The sequence below is a fragment of the Typha angustifolia genome, chromosome 8, assembly GCF_048772165.1.
Source record: "Typha angustifolia cultivar Huaian chromosome 8, ASM4877216v1, whole genome shotgun sequence".
Lineage (NCBI taxonomy): Eukaryota > Viridiplantae > Streptophyta > Magnoliopsida > Poales > Typhaceae > Typha > Typha angustifolia.
Genome location: NC_133246.1, coordinates 11652179 through 11666543, shown reverse-complemented (window position 1 = coordinate 11666543; position 14365 = coordinate 11652179). Strand labels below are relative to the sequence as shown.

The window sequence follows — 14365 nt, the reverse complement described above, 5'->3', positions numbered from 1 at the left end:
CACTTGAGCAAGTATGAGTGCTAGAACCAGACCTCTAGGTGCATACTTCACATCATGGGAGGGCCTTAGGGATGTCCGAGGAGGCACCATTGCAGCAGCAGCTCTTGGTATGCCGGCTGCATTTCCTACCGCTATGGTAGGCCGAACCGAATTGCAGCTATTTTGGCTTGTCCAATTATGTTTGATGTGCATCCTTGTTGCTCAATGCTTGTCTTCCATTAGTACCGCATCCTCGAAGGCCTCTTTTAAGGTTCTAGTACTTAAAGCCCTCGAGTCAGCTTGTATGTCTCCCCAGAGTCCTGAGATGAAAGTGCTGCGAATTTGTTGATCAGTCCAAGGAGGTTGGCAACGGCTACTTATTCTCTCAAATTCTTCTTTGTATACTCCAACTATGGTCCTTTGTACAGTCTTTGAGAGGAGAGCATCGAAGTCTTCATACTGCGACGCTCCAAATCGTCGCGGGATATCGGTGAAGAAATCGGCTCAACTTTTAAATGTATCACGCGCATTGGCTACCTAAACCCAATAAAATGCCACATCTTTAAGATGGAAGCTTACAAGCATCACCTTATACTCTTCCGCTGTACCTTAGTACATGAAAAATTGTTTCGCCCTATATATAATCAATCAGATCGCCGCCTTTGAACTTCGGAAAGTCGAGATGCACGGTTCGCCCACAGATACCATTGTCTCGGTCTGTATCATATCCAAGCCCTTATATAACCTAAAAAGGATGCATCATGAATGGTTGATGATCCCTCCTTCCGTTTATGTTAACTCGACGCTATTCTAATTTGTCTTGCTCCGCCCAAGGGTCTAGACCTCCAAGATGATCTCCATTTAGGTTTGCTCGACGAATGGGCTCACCCGCAACTTGGCCTGGTGGAACCATCCTTGCTGGTCTCTGCCCATAGGGTTTTGGCTACAGGGGTTCTTGCTGGTGAAGGTTTTAAACCGATGGTGGCGGGTTCATGGTGGTAAACTCACGTCGGGGAGACGTCAGTGCATTTTCGATCACCATTGCTTCTCTTATCGCCCGTATTTCCCGCATCATCTCCATCATCATTTGATTATTGATGGTCATCTGTTCAGAAAGAGATCAAATCATGGCTTAAACGCTAGGCTCTTTCATATTCAAATTTAGTCGGGCGATTCCGTAGTTGGAAGTTCCTGTAGGCATTTCCCTCTCCTTCATTAGGGAAATCTCGTCCTCCTTGTTTTGCCATGTAGCCATGGCTCTAGTTGTTATCATAGGAAGTGCGTGTTCGAGAAATGATGGCTCTGATACCACTTTTGATATGATCACCCCTAGATTAAGGTTTGATCTATCCCATTTTCAGATCTGGACAAGATCTTGCATTGAACTCTATAAGAGGATTCTCAGAAATATAGCCATCAAATCAATGTTAAATTTTGATAGATCGTAGCCCTAGAAAAGAGCTTTCCAATGAATCTAATTTCAGGTGAATCGGGTAGTGAGATCCGGAGATATCTTCAGATAAGTGGGCAGACATCAGGAAGTTTGTTCTTTGGATTCGTGGATGGGGGCACAGGACCTTAGGTGGATTATGGAGGTGGTAGGCCGGTGGTAATAGGGTGGCACTGGCAAGGAAAGTGGTGGTTGAAGGACTATGTATAGTGGAAAGAGTTTGGGCGAAAGTATAGAGTTCTGAAGAAGGGGGAGGAGTGGGCCGCCCCTAAGGGATTAAGGTGAGTGGCCAGTAGAGGGAGGCTAGAGGCGGCAGAGCCATGGGATAAGGGAACGAGAGAGAAGAAGAAGAAGAAGCTTAGGGCAAAAACTCAATTCCTTGATAATCCCCTTTTTGGTTGCCATCCACACCTTAAGAGGCTAACCAAATATTTCAAAAATGATTATTATTAACTATAGAAATAGTGGATTTTTGCCGACCACATTCGAATAGGGTTGAACACGTTTGAACGCACCAAATGTGTTTTCTGTATTTGTGAACGCCTACAGGCGTTTGCAAGTGCGTTCGAACACACTCACTAGCATTTGAACGCAACCTACAGAAATCTTTTTTTTTCTTTGAATAAAACACTAACACAATAAGAAAAGACACTCATAAGGTGTATCCTTGCTCAAGATGACATCGGTGAAGTCCGAATCATATCACCGTTTCAATTATCGCATGGCCCGTTCGAACGCAATCCACTACATTCGAATGCCCTCCCAATAAAAAATTTCATTTCTTCAAGCAAAAACCCAACTAGACAAATTTCAAATTTAGAGTCCGATTGAGCTCCAATGAGGCTCTAAAACTAGCTCCAAATTTAGAGCTAGGAATAGTGGGGCTCCAAATTTGGAGCCCCACCATGAAAATGGAGCTCGACTCCATTTGTCATTTCAACCTTTTGAAAATACTAAAATTACCCAATAATTATTATATTCAAGAATTTTAATTCTATTTGTATCCTTTATTAAATAATTTAGTTAGTTAAATTGAGTATATAATTAGTTTTATTAATCGGTTTTTAATAAAAATAATACCATTAGAAAGGTCTCATCGAGACTTTTAAAATGAGTCTAATATTAAATTATTTTTGAGTGAATTTAAATTTAAATTTTTTATTATTTATAAAAACGAGTATAATATTAAATTATTTTTGAGTTAATTTAAATTTTAAATTTTTTATTATTTATTATTTATAAAAATGAGTCTAATAAATTATGTGTCCTAAAATATAATTACTCAAAATTATTCCCAATGTAAATATTAAAAATTAAAATACATTAGATAATTTGGTCAAAAAAAGAAAGTGGCTACGGAAACGGAACCGGTGGCTACGGAGATGACTTACTAGAATATTAAACATCTATTGTTTTTATTATGTTTGGTTAATTTCATCTTATTTTGTATAATATAATTTTGATATTTTTAGTTAATGACATGTAATGCTTATTTCGTGTAATATAATTTCGATACATTTAATTAAAAAATTAGTAATTTAAAATTACTTCTAAAACTATTTAATATTAGTCTTATTTTAAAGATCTCGATGAGAGTTTTCTAACCATATATTTTTTATTAAAAAATAATAATGCTAAGATGGCCTATTAACTAATTTAAAATAGCTAATATAATAATATATATTATATTATTATTTTAATATATGTGGAGCCCGGTGCATTGGAGTGCACCGAGCTCTTGCTCCATTTTTGGCTAGTGTTGGAGATGCTCTATATGAGCCGAGCTTGAGCGAGCTGGACCCAGCTCGGCTTGGCTCGATAGCATATTTACTCTGGCTCAAGCTCGGCTCGAGCTCGATTTGAGATGGAGAAATTTAGCTCGGCTCGACTCGAACCCAGCTCGATGAGCCTCAAGCTGGAGAAATTTAGTTCGGCTCGACTCGAGCCCAGCTCGATGAGTCTCGAGTCATGGTTGAATGGGCTGGGTATATTCATCATGGTCTCTATAGTTAAATATGAGGAAAAATAACTCACTTTAAAATTTTAAATTGAAGCTTGAAACAAAGTTATAATGATAAGTAAAAAAAAATAAATTAAAACCACTGATCACTTACCTAGTTACCTGCAAATAACAAGTAAAACATATTCCTACAAAGATTATAGAACTAATAAATAAAAACCAACAAAAGTAATAATATCCCCCACAAGGGTTACAACTTACAAGCAAATGAATATTTGAAATTATCCCCACAAAGATTATAAGTACAAGTAATTGATCACTTAAATATTATCCCCACGAAGATTACAAGTAAATGATAATTCAAAAATTTTCCACAAGGACTACAAAACAAGCAAGGCTCCATTACACATTTATACTCCATGATTGCCACTAATAAACCTTGATTAGTAGTGCCATCTTTCTCTACAAGTAATTAAAAAAAAGTTAGTCAAAAAAAATTAATACTACTACAAAATTATTAACATTAGTAAAGTTCAATGAATACCAATAGTAATACACTAATACTAGACATGTGATGAATAATCTAGTAAGTCAATATGGAGATCCTCTTCTTCAATCTATTCTTCGTGAAAAAAGGTTTAACTTTTTGTTGTAAGTTATAATGACAAAAATAAAGAAAATTAAATTACTAATTTATAGTAAACTTATGTATGGACATTTCATTGTCTTTAGAGTTGTTCTAATCTAATTCCAAGTGCAAACCAAAGCTTCCACTGCCTTTGGAGTCAAATAACTTTGATAATCATCTAACACTCTCCCTCTAGCACTAAAAGTCAGACTTTGATGCTCTTGTAGTGATCAGTATAGAAAAAATATCACGAGCCATCTTAGACATAATAGAAAATTTCAGTATATTAATTTTCCACTAATTTAATATATCAAAAGTGCTAGGATCATATGTTTATTTGGCTCCTACAAATTTATCTCTAACTCTAACTTAATAGGTCTCTTATTATTTGAAGATTGAAACCTTGATATGTTTAATGTCATATTTGATACATTAGAATTATGTTCCTAGATAGCTCATCATTTTCTAGTTGCACTTTTTCTGTTTCCACATTTTCACTATTTAGATATTTTTCAAGTTCAACTGGAGAGGCCACAGATTGTTCAGATGAATAAAGAATACTAGACATCTAAGAAAGTAACAAAACTTTTAATAAAATATACATGAAGAAAATATGATAGTAATTCACTGTCTTGGTGAACAAAATTTAATCACTGTCTCACACGAAAAATAGATGTTCATACATACAGGCTAGATAAAAACAAATATAAAATTCAAAATAGATAAAAAGAAATATAAAATACATACATATGTTCTGCATTTAGAATAACCAAGATTATATTTATAAATCTAGCAAATTCATGATAAAAGAAGCTAAGATTTGTTCATCTTAGGGGATGAAAGAAGTAATTAACCATTAACAACACATTATTTGACTAACCCATAGTCTATTTCAATAAACATACATGGAATTTATTAAACATTACATCAAACTATAATCAATCAGACTGCAAAAATATAAAATACATATAGAATTACAAATGTTTTGCAGTTGGAATAATCAAGATTATATTTATAAATTTAGCAAATTCATGACAAAAGAAGCTGAGATTTGTTCATCTTAGGGGACTAAAGAAGTAATTAACCATTAACAATACATGATTCGACCCATGGTCTATATCGATAAACATACATGAAATTTATTAAACATTAGATCAAACTGTATAAAAAATTCACTGTCCTAGTTTGAGCAATGGATCACAAATCATTTCACCTCACATTAAATTAAATGATCAAGTGAGGACCCTATCAAATTAGCAATCAGATCCTCCAAATTTTCCATTGCATTTCTTAAAATAAAAAAAATTATTAACAAACCTTGAATGGTGTAGGCCTGGAGGATGAGATGGATTTGGAATCGACGATAAAGATAGAAGTGGTTGCCATTGGTGGTAAGAAAGAGATGGTCGTCGACTCGCTGTTGGTGTCACCTCAATGGTGAAGATAGAGATGATCCGTTGGAGACTAGAGAGGATTGACTGTCGATGCCTCAGCAGTGAAGATAGAGATGATCGTCATCAATCGGTGCCTTGGTGGTGAAGAAGGCGATGGTCACTTTTGGTGGCTGGAGAAGCTGATGGAGAAGAGGGTGGGTGGTGAAGAAGGACATGGTCGTCGACTCGCCGCCAATGTTGCCTTAGTGGTGAAGATGGGGTTTCGATGGTCCGGTGGAGACTAGAGAGGATTTGCCGTCAACACCTCGACGACGAAGATAGAGATGATCACCATTGGTCGGTGCCTCGGTGGAGAAGAAAGCGATGGTCACCTTTGGCGGCCGGAGAAGCTGGTGGAGGGTTTAGGGCTTTGGGCGGTGCCAAGCATGATGACTGATGAGCAATAGGTTTGGAGAGAAAGCTAGGGCTTTCTCCATATTTATATATATATATCATATCAACAGTTGCATCTTAGATCCAATGGTTCTAAATAATACTATATATATAATTAAGTATGATCAAGCCGAGCGAGCTAGTGCTAGCTCGGCTTGGCTGATTTAGAGCTCGAGTCGAGCCCACGAGCCTCACAATTCCATGGGCTTTGAAGGCCTACTAATAGTAACAGTAGGTGGAGCTTCCTATTAGAGTAGGAAGTAATATTACAAGTAAATAAAAATAAAAGCCTTAAATTAATTATAGATGTACGGAGAGGTCAACCATTTTTTAAAATCCTAACTACTCCCTCTCACTTCCTAATTTTCTATTGCATCCCTTGATTTATTAATAGATTAAAATTCCTTTTAAATGAATAATCAGTTGATGCTATAGCTACAGTACGCCTGTCGAGTTAATTATAGGTATGGTCGGAGAATAGTAACTGCCAAGTAGCTTTCCGTGTGGCAGTAGGAAGTTAGATTTCCATGTCAATTAATAAAGTCAAATCAAGCGAGAAGTAGATTTCCAACGGCGGATATTTTATGTGCATAACGGTTTTATTATTTATCTCTTATTATTTGTGAAGAAAATTTAGTTACATTACCATCGAATAACGGCAAAAACATGCAAATATGTGGAAAAAAGAATACGACGCAGAAATCCGTCCTATACAAGTGGAACTCGGATTAGGATTTGATGCTACTATAAGACTGGAGGAGAGGAGTTAGTTGGTAGTTACCAATTGTTTAGAGGGGTGCAATGCTAGGGAGTGGAAGCACTTCAACCGTTAGCTGGGCAATGTTTGCTGACGACGAAGATGGCGGCGACGGGGACTCAGTTCCTGTCAAGTTGATGGCCATGAAGTCCTGGACATCTTCTAATTCATCCTTCGTGCTGAAGTGAGAGAAGCAAATCTTGGAAGATCTCGACGGCGACGGCTGCTCCGAAATTGTTCGTCGCTTCGGCAACATTCACACCATCGACGAATTCGGTGGGGAGGCCTACATCATTTTCTTGGATTATGCTCTTGCTTGAAGTCTCTACGACTACATGAAGTCCGCCGCTGCCGTTGCCGCCAGCTCAGATGCTTCTTGGAGAGCCAAGTGAGACGCTTCACTCTATCCCTACTCAAGGGTTTAGCGCACATACACCGTAAGGGCTACATGCACTGTAACATCAAGCCGCATAACGTCTTGGCGTGGAGCTCCGATGACGTGAAGATAACCGACTTCGGGCGGGCGAAGAGTGTTAAAAATTGGCTCAAATTCAGTTTTAGCAAATTTTCAGGATGTATCAGCATTTCTGTGCCGCGCGTTCGAATGGGCCCTAGGGGCGTTCGAATGCATGCTCTAGACAGAGAGTAGTCTGTGATGCAAGCGTTCGAATGACCTAGTCGCATTCGAACGTAAGCCAACCCGAGAGCAGACTTTTCTGCAAACGTTCGAATGGCCCAACTGCGTTAAGACGCGAGACAACCTGAGAGCGACTTTCTGCAGGCATTCGAACGGCCCAGCCGCGTTCGAACGCGGGCCTACCCGAGAGTAGCTGTTTCTGCAAGTGTTCAAACGGCCCCCTCCTGCGTTCAAACGCCCCTTTAGTTCTACTGTATTGATATTGGGTGCGTTCGAATGCGCCCCCCTCCCCCCAGCGTTCAAATGCAACATAGAAAATCTCCAAATATGAACCTGACTATAAATACTAAAGAGGGTTTTTTAGGATTGGTAGTTGGAAGAACATTTATGATGGTTGAGCCACCATTGTATTGAGAGTGATTTGAGTTGTTAAACTCTTTGTAAGTGAGGAATTTGTATAGTAAAGAAGATTGCTCCTCCCGTGAACGTAGGCACATCGCTGAACTACGTAAATATTGTCTCTCTCTCTATTGTCTCCATTGTTTCCATTGTTGGTGATTGCTTGTATTAGTGTGTTAATCCATGTTTAGAACTTGCTTAGGGCTTTTTCTATCACCATTAACCTCTCTTTGGATTTTTTCCAAGCATTGCATTGGTTTTCTTTCACTATTCCCATTTGAGCTATTTGGGGGTGAAGGTCTTGCTTCCACTTCCTTCACCCATTTGGGTATTTTGCACAACAAATTGGTGTCAGAGCTATTGGTTTCAAACATAGGCTATTGAATTTGGAAATAGTGAGAAATTAAAGAAATTTTGGCAAAATGGAGGAATCATCCAATTCGGGCAAACTTATCTCAAATGTAAAGTTTAAAGTTGAGAAGTTTGATGGCACCAACAACTTTGGAATGTGGTAATGTGAAGTTATGGATGTTTTATTCCAATAAGAATTGGACATGACCTTGGAGGAGAAACTCGAAGATGTATCCGAGAAGGAATGGGAGAAATTGAATAGGCAGGCATGTAGCACTATTCGGCTTTGTCTAGCAAAGGACCAAAAGTACTTTGTGATGAAGGAGAACTCGGCAAAGAGTTTGTGGAAGAAATTGGAAGACAAATTCATGACCAAGAGCATTGAGAACCGGCTCTATTTGAAGAAGAAGTTTTTCAGATTTCAATACAAGATGGAAACACCGATGGTGAAATATTTGAATGCCTTCAACAAGTTACTTGCAGACTTGCAAAACTTGGATGTTGAAATTTCGGATAAGGACAAGGCATTGGTATTGTTGAATTCCTTACCGGATACTTATGACCACCTCATCACTACCCTACTGTATGGAAATGATTCGATTCATTATGATGATATTGCAAATGTATTGATTAACAATGAGTACCAGAAATTGGACAAGCAAGCTACTAATGAGTCATCATCTAATGCATTGATGGTAAGGAGTGGATCAGAAAATAGAAATTTGGGAATGGAGGCAAATCCTTCTCAAAGTCAAGGGGTGCATCCTCAGATAGGAAGTCAATTGCCAAAGACCAATATTCCTATTGCCGCAATAAAGGGCATTGGAAGAAGGATTGTCCTGTTTTGAAGAACAAGGACAAAAAACCCCAAAAGACAATTATGTCACGTTCGGATGATGAGGACTCGAAAAGCGCCTTGGTAGGCTCGGCTCTTGCATGTAGCACGGATGAATGGATCTTGGACTCTGGTTGAACATACTATATGTGTCCAAACCGGAGTTGGTTCTCCACTTTTGAGAAAATCTCCGGCGGAGTTGTGTTTATGGGTAATGATAGCCATTGTAGAGCTGAAGGCATTGGCACTATTCGTCTGAAGCTCCAAGATGGGTCCGTCAAGAGCTAATTGAAATCCGATACATACTGAATTTGAAGAAGAACCTCATCTTCTTTGGGGTTTTGGAATCAGATGGCTTCACTGTTACTTTAAAGGGTGGAGTATGAAGGTGACCTTAGGGGCACTGGTGGTGATGAAGAGCATAAGAAGAAGCAATCTGTACTTCTTACAAGGCTCTATGGATTTGGGAAGAGTAGCGGCCGTCTCAAATAACTCTGTTAGTGAGGTAGACTCTTCTAAACTATGGCACATGAGGTTGGGGCACCCAGGACAGAAAGCTTTGCAAAGCCTATCAAGTCAAGATTTGCTAAAGGGTGTGAAGAGCCTCAAACTGGAATTTTGCAAACATTATGTTTTGGACAAACAAACTAGAGTTAAATTTACCACTGCTGTACACCGGACCAAGGGGATTTTGGATTACATTCACATAGATATTTAGAAGCATACCCTGAAGGCCTCATTGGGAGGAAAGCACTGGTTCGTCACCTTTGTAAATGACTATTCTTGAAGGTCTTGGATGTACACAATGCACCATAAGAACCAAGTGTTTGAAATTTTTAGAATTGGAAAAAGATGATTGAGAATCAGATTGGCAAGAAGATAAAGAAGCTCAGATCAGATAATGGTGGAAAGTACACTTCAGATCTGTTCATGAGTTTTTTCAAGGAAGACTAGATGGATGCTAGGGTTAGTTCTTGGTGTGAAATGGGAGAAGTTGTTGTGGAAGAGGGAGGTTAGAGGTCGGAAGAGGCCGACCAAAGACTTGGGCAGTGGAAGGAAGGAGGTGGGAGAGGGCGCCAATGGCCAGAGTCAAGAGAGAAGAAGATGAGACTAAAACCAATTCCAATCCAGATAAGAACAATCTCAATTAGAGTTCCTCTACATATATAAAGAGGCTCACCCTAAAAACTCCATAATTAACAGAAAAACACCACAAACAACCCTAACATCCTTAATTGAATCCATACTTTCGTCGCGGTGCGTTTGAACGCGCCAATTTCGTTCTCTATCGATGCGAACGTGATGTAGGCGTTCGAACGCGCCTGTTTCCATTCGAACGCGCTAACTCCGTTTTTTGTCGATGTAAATATGATGCAGGCGTTCGAACGGCCCCGTTCGAACGCGGTCTTTGTATTCAAACGCACCCTGACAAAAATAGATTTTATTGATTCTACTTACTAAGATAAATAGACTCATTTCCATGAACCCAATGTCCCATATGGAGCCAATATGGATCGAATCGTATCACATAACTGGTATTGAACGTGATCATTTTAAGAGACTATTTATGTCTTTATACCTAAAGATAAGTTTAAAAAGAGTATAGATAGATCAGCAAGGCCTAATAGTAACACTAGGTGGAGCCTCGTATTAAAGTAGGAAGTAATATTACAAGTAAATAAAAATAAAAGTATTAAATTAATTATAGATGTACGGAGAGGTCAACCATTTTTTTAAATCCTAACTACCCTCTCTCACTTTCTAATTTTCTATTGCATCCCTTGATTTATTAATAGATAAAAATTCCTTTTAAAAGAATAATCGGCTGATGCGATAGCTACAGTACGCTTGTCGAGTTAATTATAGTTACGGTAGGAGAATAGTAACTGCCAAGTAGCTTTCCGAGTGGCTGTGGGAAGTTAGATTTCCAACGGCGGAGATTTTATGTGCATAACGGTTTTATTACTTATCTCTTATTATTTGTGAAGAAAATTTAGTTATATTACCATCGGATAACTGCACATACGCGGAAAACAGAAGACGACGCGGAAATCCGTCCAATTCGGATTAGGATTTGATGCTAGTATAAGACTGGAGGAGAGAAGAGTTAGTTGGTAGTTAGCAATGGTTTCGACGAAATGGAAGAGAGGTGCAATGCTGGGGAGTGGAAGCACTTCAACAGTCAGCTTGGCAATGTTCGTTGACGACGACGACGGCGGCGACGGGGACTTGGTTCCTGTCAAGTTGATGGCCATGAAGTCCTCGACATCTTCCAATTCATCCTCCGTGCTAAAGCGAGAGAAGCAAATCTTGGAAGATCTCGACGGCTGCTTTGAAATCATTCGCTGCTTCGGCGACGATCACGCCGTCGACGAATTCGGCGAGGAGGCCTACAGCATTTTCCTGGATTACGCTCCTTCTGGAAGTCTCTACGACTGCATGAAGTCCGCAGCCGCCGCCGGCTCATACGCCTTGTCGGAGAGCCAAGTGAGACGCTTCACCCTATCCCTACTCAAGGGTTTGGAGCATATACACCGCAAGGGCTACGTGCACTGCGACATCAAGCCGCATAACGTCTTAGTGTGGAGCTCCGACGAGGTGAAGATAACCGACTTCGGGCTGGCGAAGAGGTCCGGAGAGAGGTCTCATGGCATCTTGATCAGAGGCACCCCGCTCTACGTGGCCCCCGAGGGCGTGAAGCGCAACGAGTACGAGAAGCCAGCGGATATTTGGTCGCTCGGGTGCACCGTCGTCGAGATGTTGACCGGGGAGCCGGCGCGGAAGCTCCCGGGCAACATGGAGCTGCCCGCCATGTTGTTTCAGATTGGGCGCGGGGATCTGTCGGCGGAGATACCAGAGGCGGTGTCGGAGGAGGGGAAGGATTTCTTGAGGAGGTGTTTGGAGAACGAGCCGGAGAGGCGATGGACGGCTGAGATGCTGTTGGAGCATCCGTTCGTCTCGGCTGATGGTTTGAGGCCGATGGAGGCATCTTCGCTATTGATGCAATGCTCGGTCTTCCACGAGCGTAATTCCGATGGTTCGAAGCATGGGGGAGATAAGTTTAGTAGAGTGGCAACTCCGCTGAGTGGCTTTGTATAGCCTGATCCATAGTTTAATTCTTTAATCTGGAGGACGAATGTATATCATTTGCCCATCGTTTAATTTGTTGTATGTTTTGTAGATATATTACAAGTTGGTAGATATGAGAGCCCCTTAATTGAGATGTTCTGTTATATGTACATTAATTTGTTGATCAAGATTTTCTATGAATACACGTTCTTTTGTTGGTCACGAATTTATTTCACTGTTACAATTTAGACAGATTCGATCTGTATATATATATATGTACATAATTTGCAAATTATCTTGGATAATTATAGTTTGTAAAATATTAGATATCACGCATGCATTATCTAGTTGAGTATAAGTTCTTCTCATGAACTGCTAAGTTCCGGTTCACTACTTTTAATTAATTGGTCGTTTCTAGCTAGCTTTCAGGCAAATGTAATTTAATTCCTGATATATATATTGGTTTAAAGGTCTCCCAAGCAAGATGGGGGCGTTAAGGGTGATATTTCATTGATTTGATCTTGAGTTATGTTATGGTGTTGGGTTTACTAAAGTCTAGTTCTCATGTGGACTTGTTCCTAATTGGCTACATCATTTTAAGTCAAGTAGAGTGAATATATGAGAAGGAAGAAAATATAAAAAGACTGTTGTAATTAGACGATTTCTTGATTTCTTAGTCCGGATTAATGCATAAGGGATTTCTTCTCCATATCTACAATGTTATTCTTGTTTTAAAAATATTTTAGTATCTATGTTAGAAGGGTTATATAAAACTTTATAATTTGAAGCTACAGTTATTATGACAATTTCATTTATGCATTTAATTGACTGAGAACAATATCAGAAAAAGGAAATATCATGTTTCAAATCACACACTCGAGGTGAAGACGATAGATGAACGCACTTGATGCCCACCGGACTCAACTACCTATATAAACCATAAACAAATTTCTATTATCCCTATCTTCACAGATACCCAAATTAAAAAATAAATAAAAAAGAAAGTCATGACCAAGAAGTAAGTGTGTATTCATAGAAAATCTTGTTGAATAAGAGTGTTAATTACATCAACCCAGCGGTACAATATTAATTCACCGCACTATTTTACAAACTCAATTACATCAATATGGTATATAACAACAATGTCCTCAAATATATCATTTTCAAAGATTAAGCTCGGTCGGGGTGGAAGGTAATGCAACCGAGATGCCATCAAAAACTAATTATCTTGATGACAACCCATCAGTAGCTACGCCTACACATCGTCTAACATGAGCCAGGAGGCAGGATGCACGGCGACCGCGACAGCGGCGGCGACCTATGCTTTGCTGAGCCTGAGGAGACGAAGGGATGATTCAACAACATCTCCGCTGTCCACCGTCTCTCCGGCTCCCTCAACAGACACATCCTCAAGAAGTCCTTCCCCTCCTTCGATATCGTCTCCGGTATCCTCCTCATCAAACCACCACACCCGATTTGAAGCAACAACGTCGGCATATCTGCATTGTCTGGCACCCACCTCGCAGGATTTCCGGTCAGCATCTCGAAGACGGTGCACCCGAGACACCATATATCCGCGGGTTTCTCATACACGTTGCGTGCTGGACCCTCCGGAGCAACGTAGAGTGGCGTGCCTCTGATCGTCGACGTGCCACGCGATCTCTTCCCCGACCTCCTCGCCCACCCGAAGTCTATAATCTTCACCTCAACAGAGCTCCATAACAGGATGTTTTGCGGCTTGATGTCGCAGTGGACGTAGCCCTTGCTGTGTATGTGCACCAAACCTTTGAGCATGGATAGGGTGAGGCGTCTCACTTGGCTCTCCGGGAAAGCAGACTTGGAGGACTTCATGCAGTCGGAGAGGCTCTGCGAAGGGGCGTACTCGAGGAAGATGCTGTACACCGGTTTGCCGTATTTGTTCACGCTGAGATCGTCGCCGTAGCAGTGAACGATTTGAGAGCAGCCATCAAGTTCTTCCAAGATTTGCCTCTCTCGCTTCAGCATGGAAGAATAACTAGATTTTGCGGACTTCACGGCCATCAACTTGGCTGCGATTGACTCGTCGTCCTTGCCGCCGCCGTATATGGCGAGTCTCACCGTTGCGCTGGTTCCCCTCCCTAGCACCGCGCCTATCTTCCACTCGGTCGAATCCATAGCTAACTCCTCTGTCTAGTACTAATTTCTTTATCCGATCTCTCCTCTAAACCTACCTAGATTCTCTAAATAGGCAGGAATCCCAAATCTAATCCTAATCTGATTCGTATTCGAATTGCAACGGCATTTCTTTTTTCCTTTTCTTTTCATCCAATTAAAATTCATTCTACAAAAATCAACTCATAAAATAAACTATAATATGGAGAATTTTTACATAATTGCCACGAAATATTTCAAATATACTATTATTAGAAGTTTACATATATACGTAAATAACTAAAATCTTTATCCACATTATATATGATTACGGCGGAGGCATG

The 14365-nt window shown here is 40.1% G+C and overlaps 2 protein-coding genes across 2 annotated transcripts; one reads left to right on the top strand and one right to left on the bottom strand.

Annotated features, from left to right (window-relative positions):
• The first annotated feature begins 10946 nt into the window (after positions 1 to 10946).
• Positions 10947 to 11921, top strand: LOC140765032 (mitogen-activated protein kinase kinase kinase 20-like). Its single transcript, XM_073103948.1, has one exon. It carries the CDS (start codon positions 10947 to 10949, stop codon positions 11919 to 11921), a length of 975 nt encoding a protein of 324 aa, XP_072960049.1.
• A 1236-nt stretch (positions 11922 to 13157) lies between these two features.
• LOC140765031 (mitogen-activated protein kinase kinase kinase 20-like) lies at positions 13158 to 14045 on the bottom strand. Its single transcript, XM_073103947.1, has one exon. It carries the CDS (start codon positions 14043 to 14045, stop codon positions 13158 to 13160), a length of 888 nt encoding a protein of 295 aa, XP_072960048.1.
• Positions 14046 to 14365: the final 320 nt, after the last annotated feature.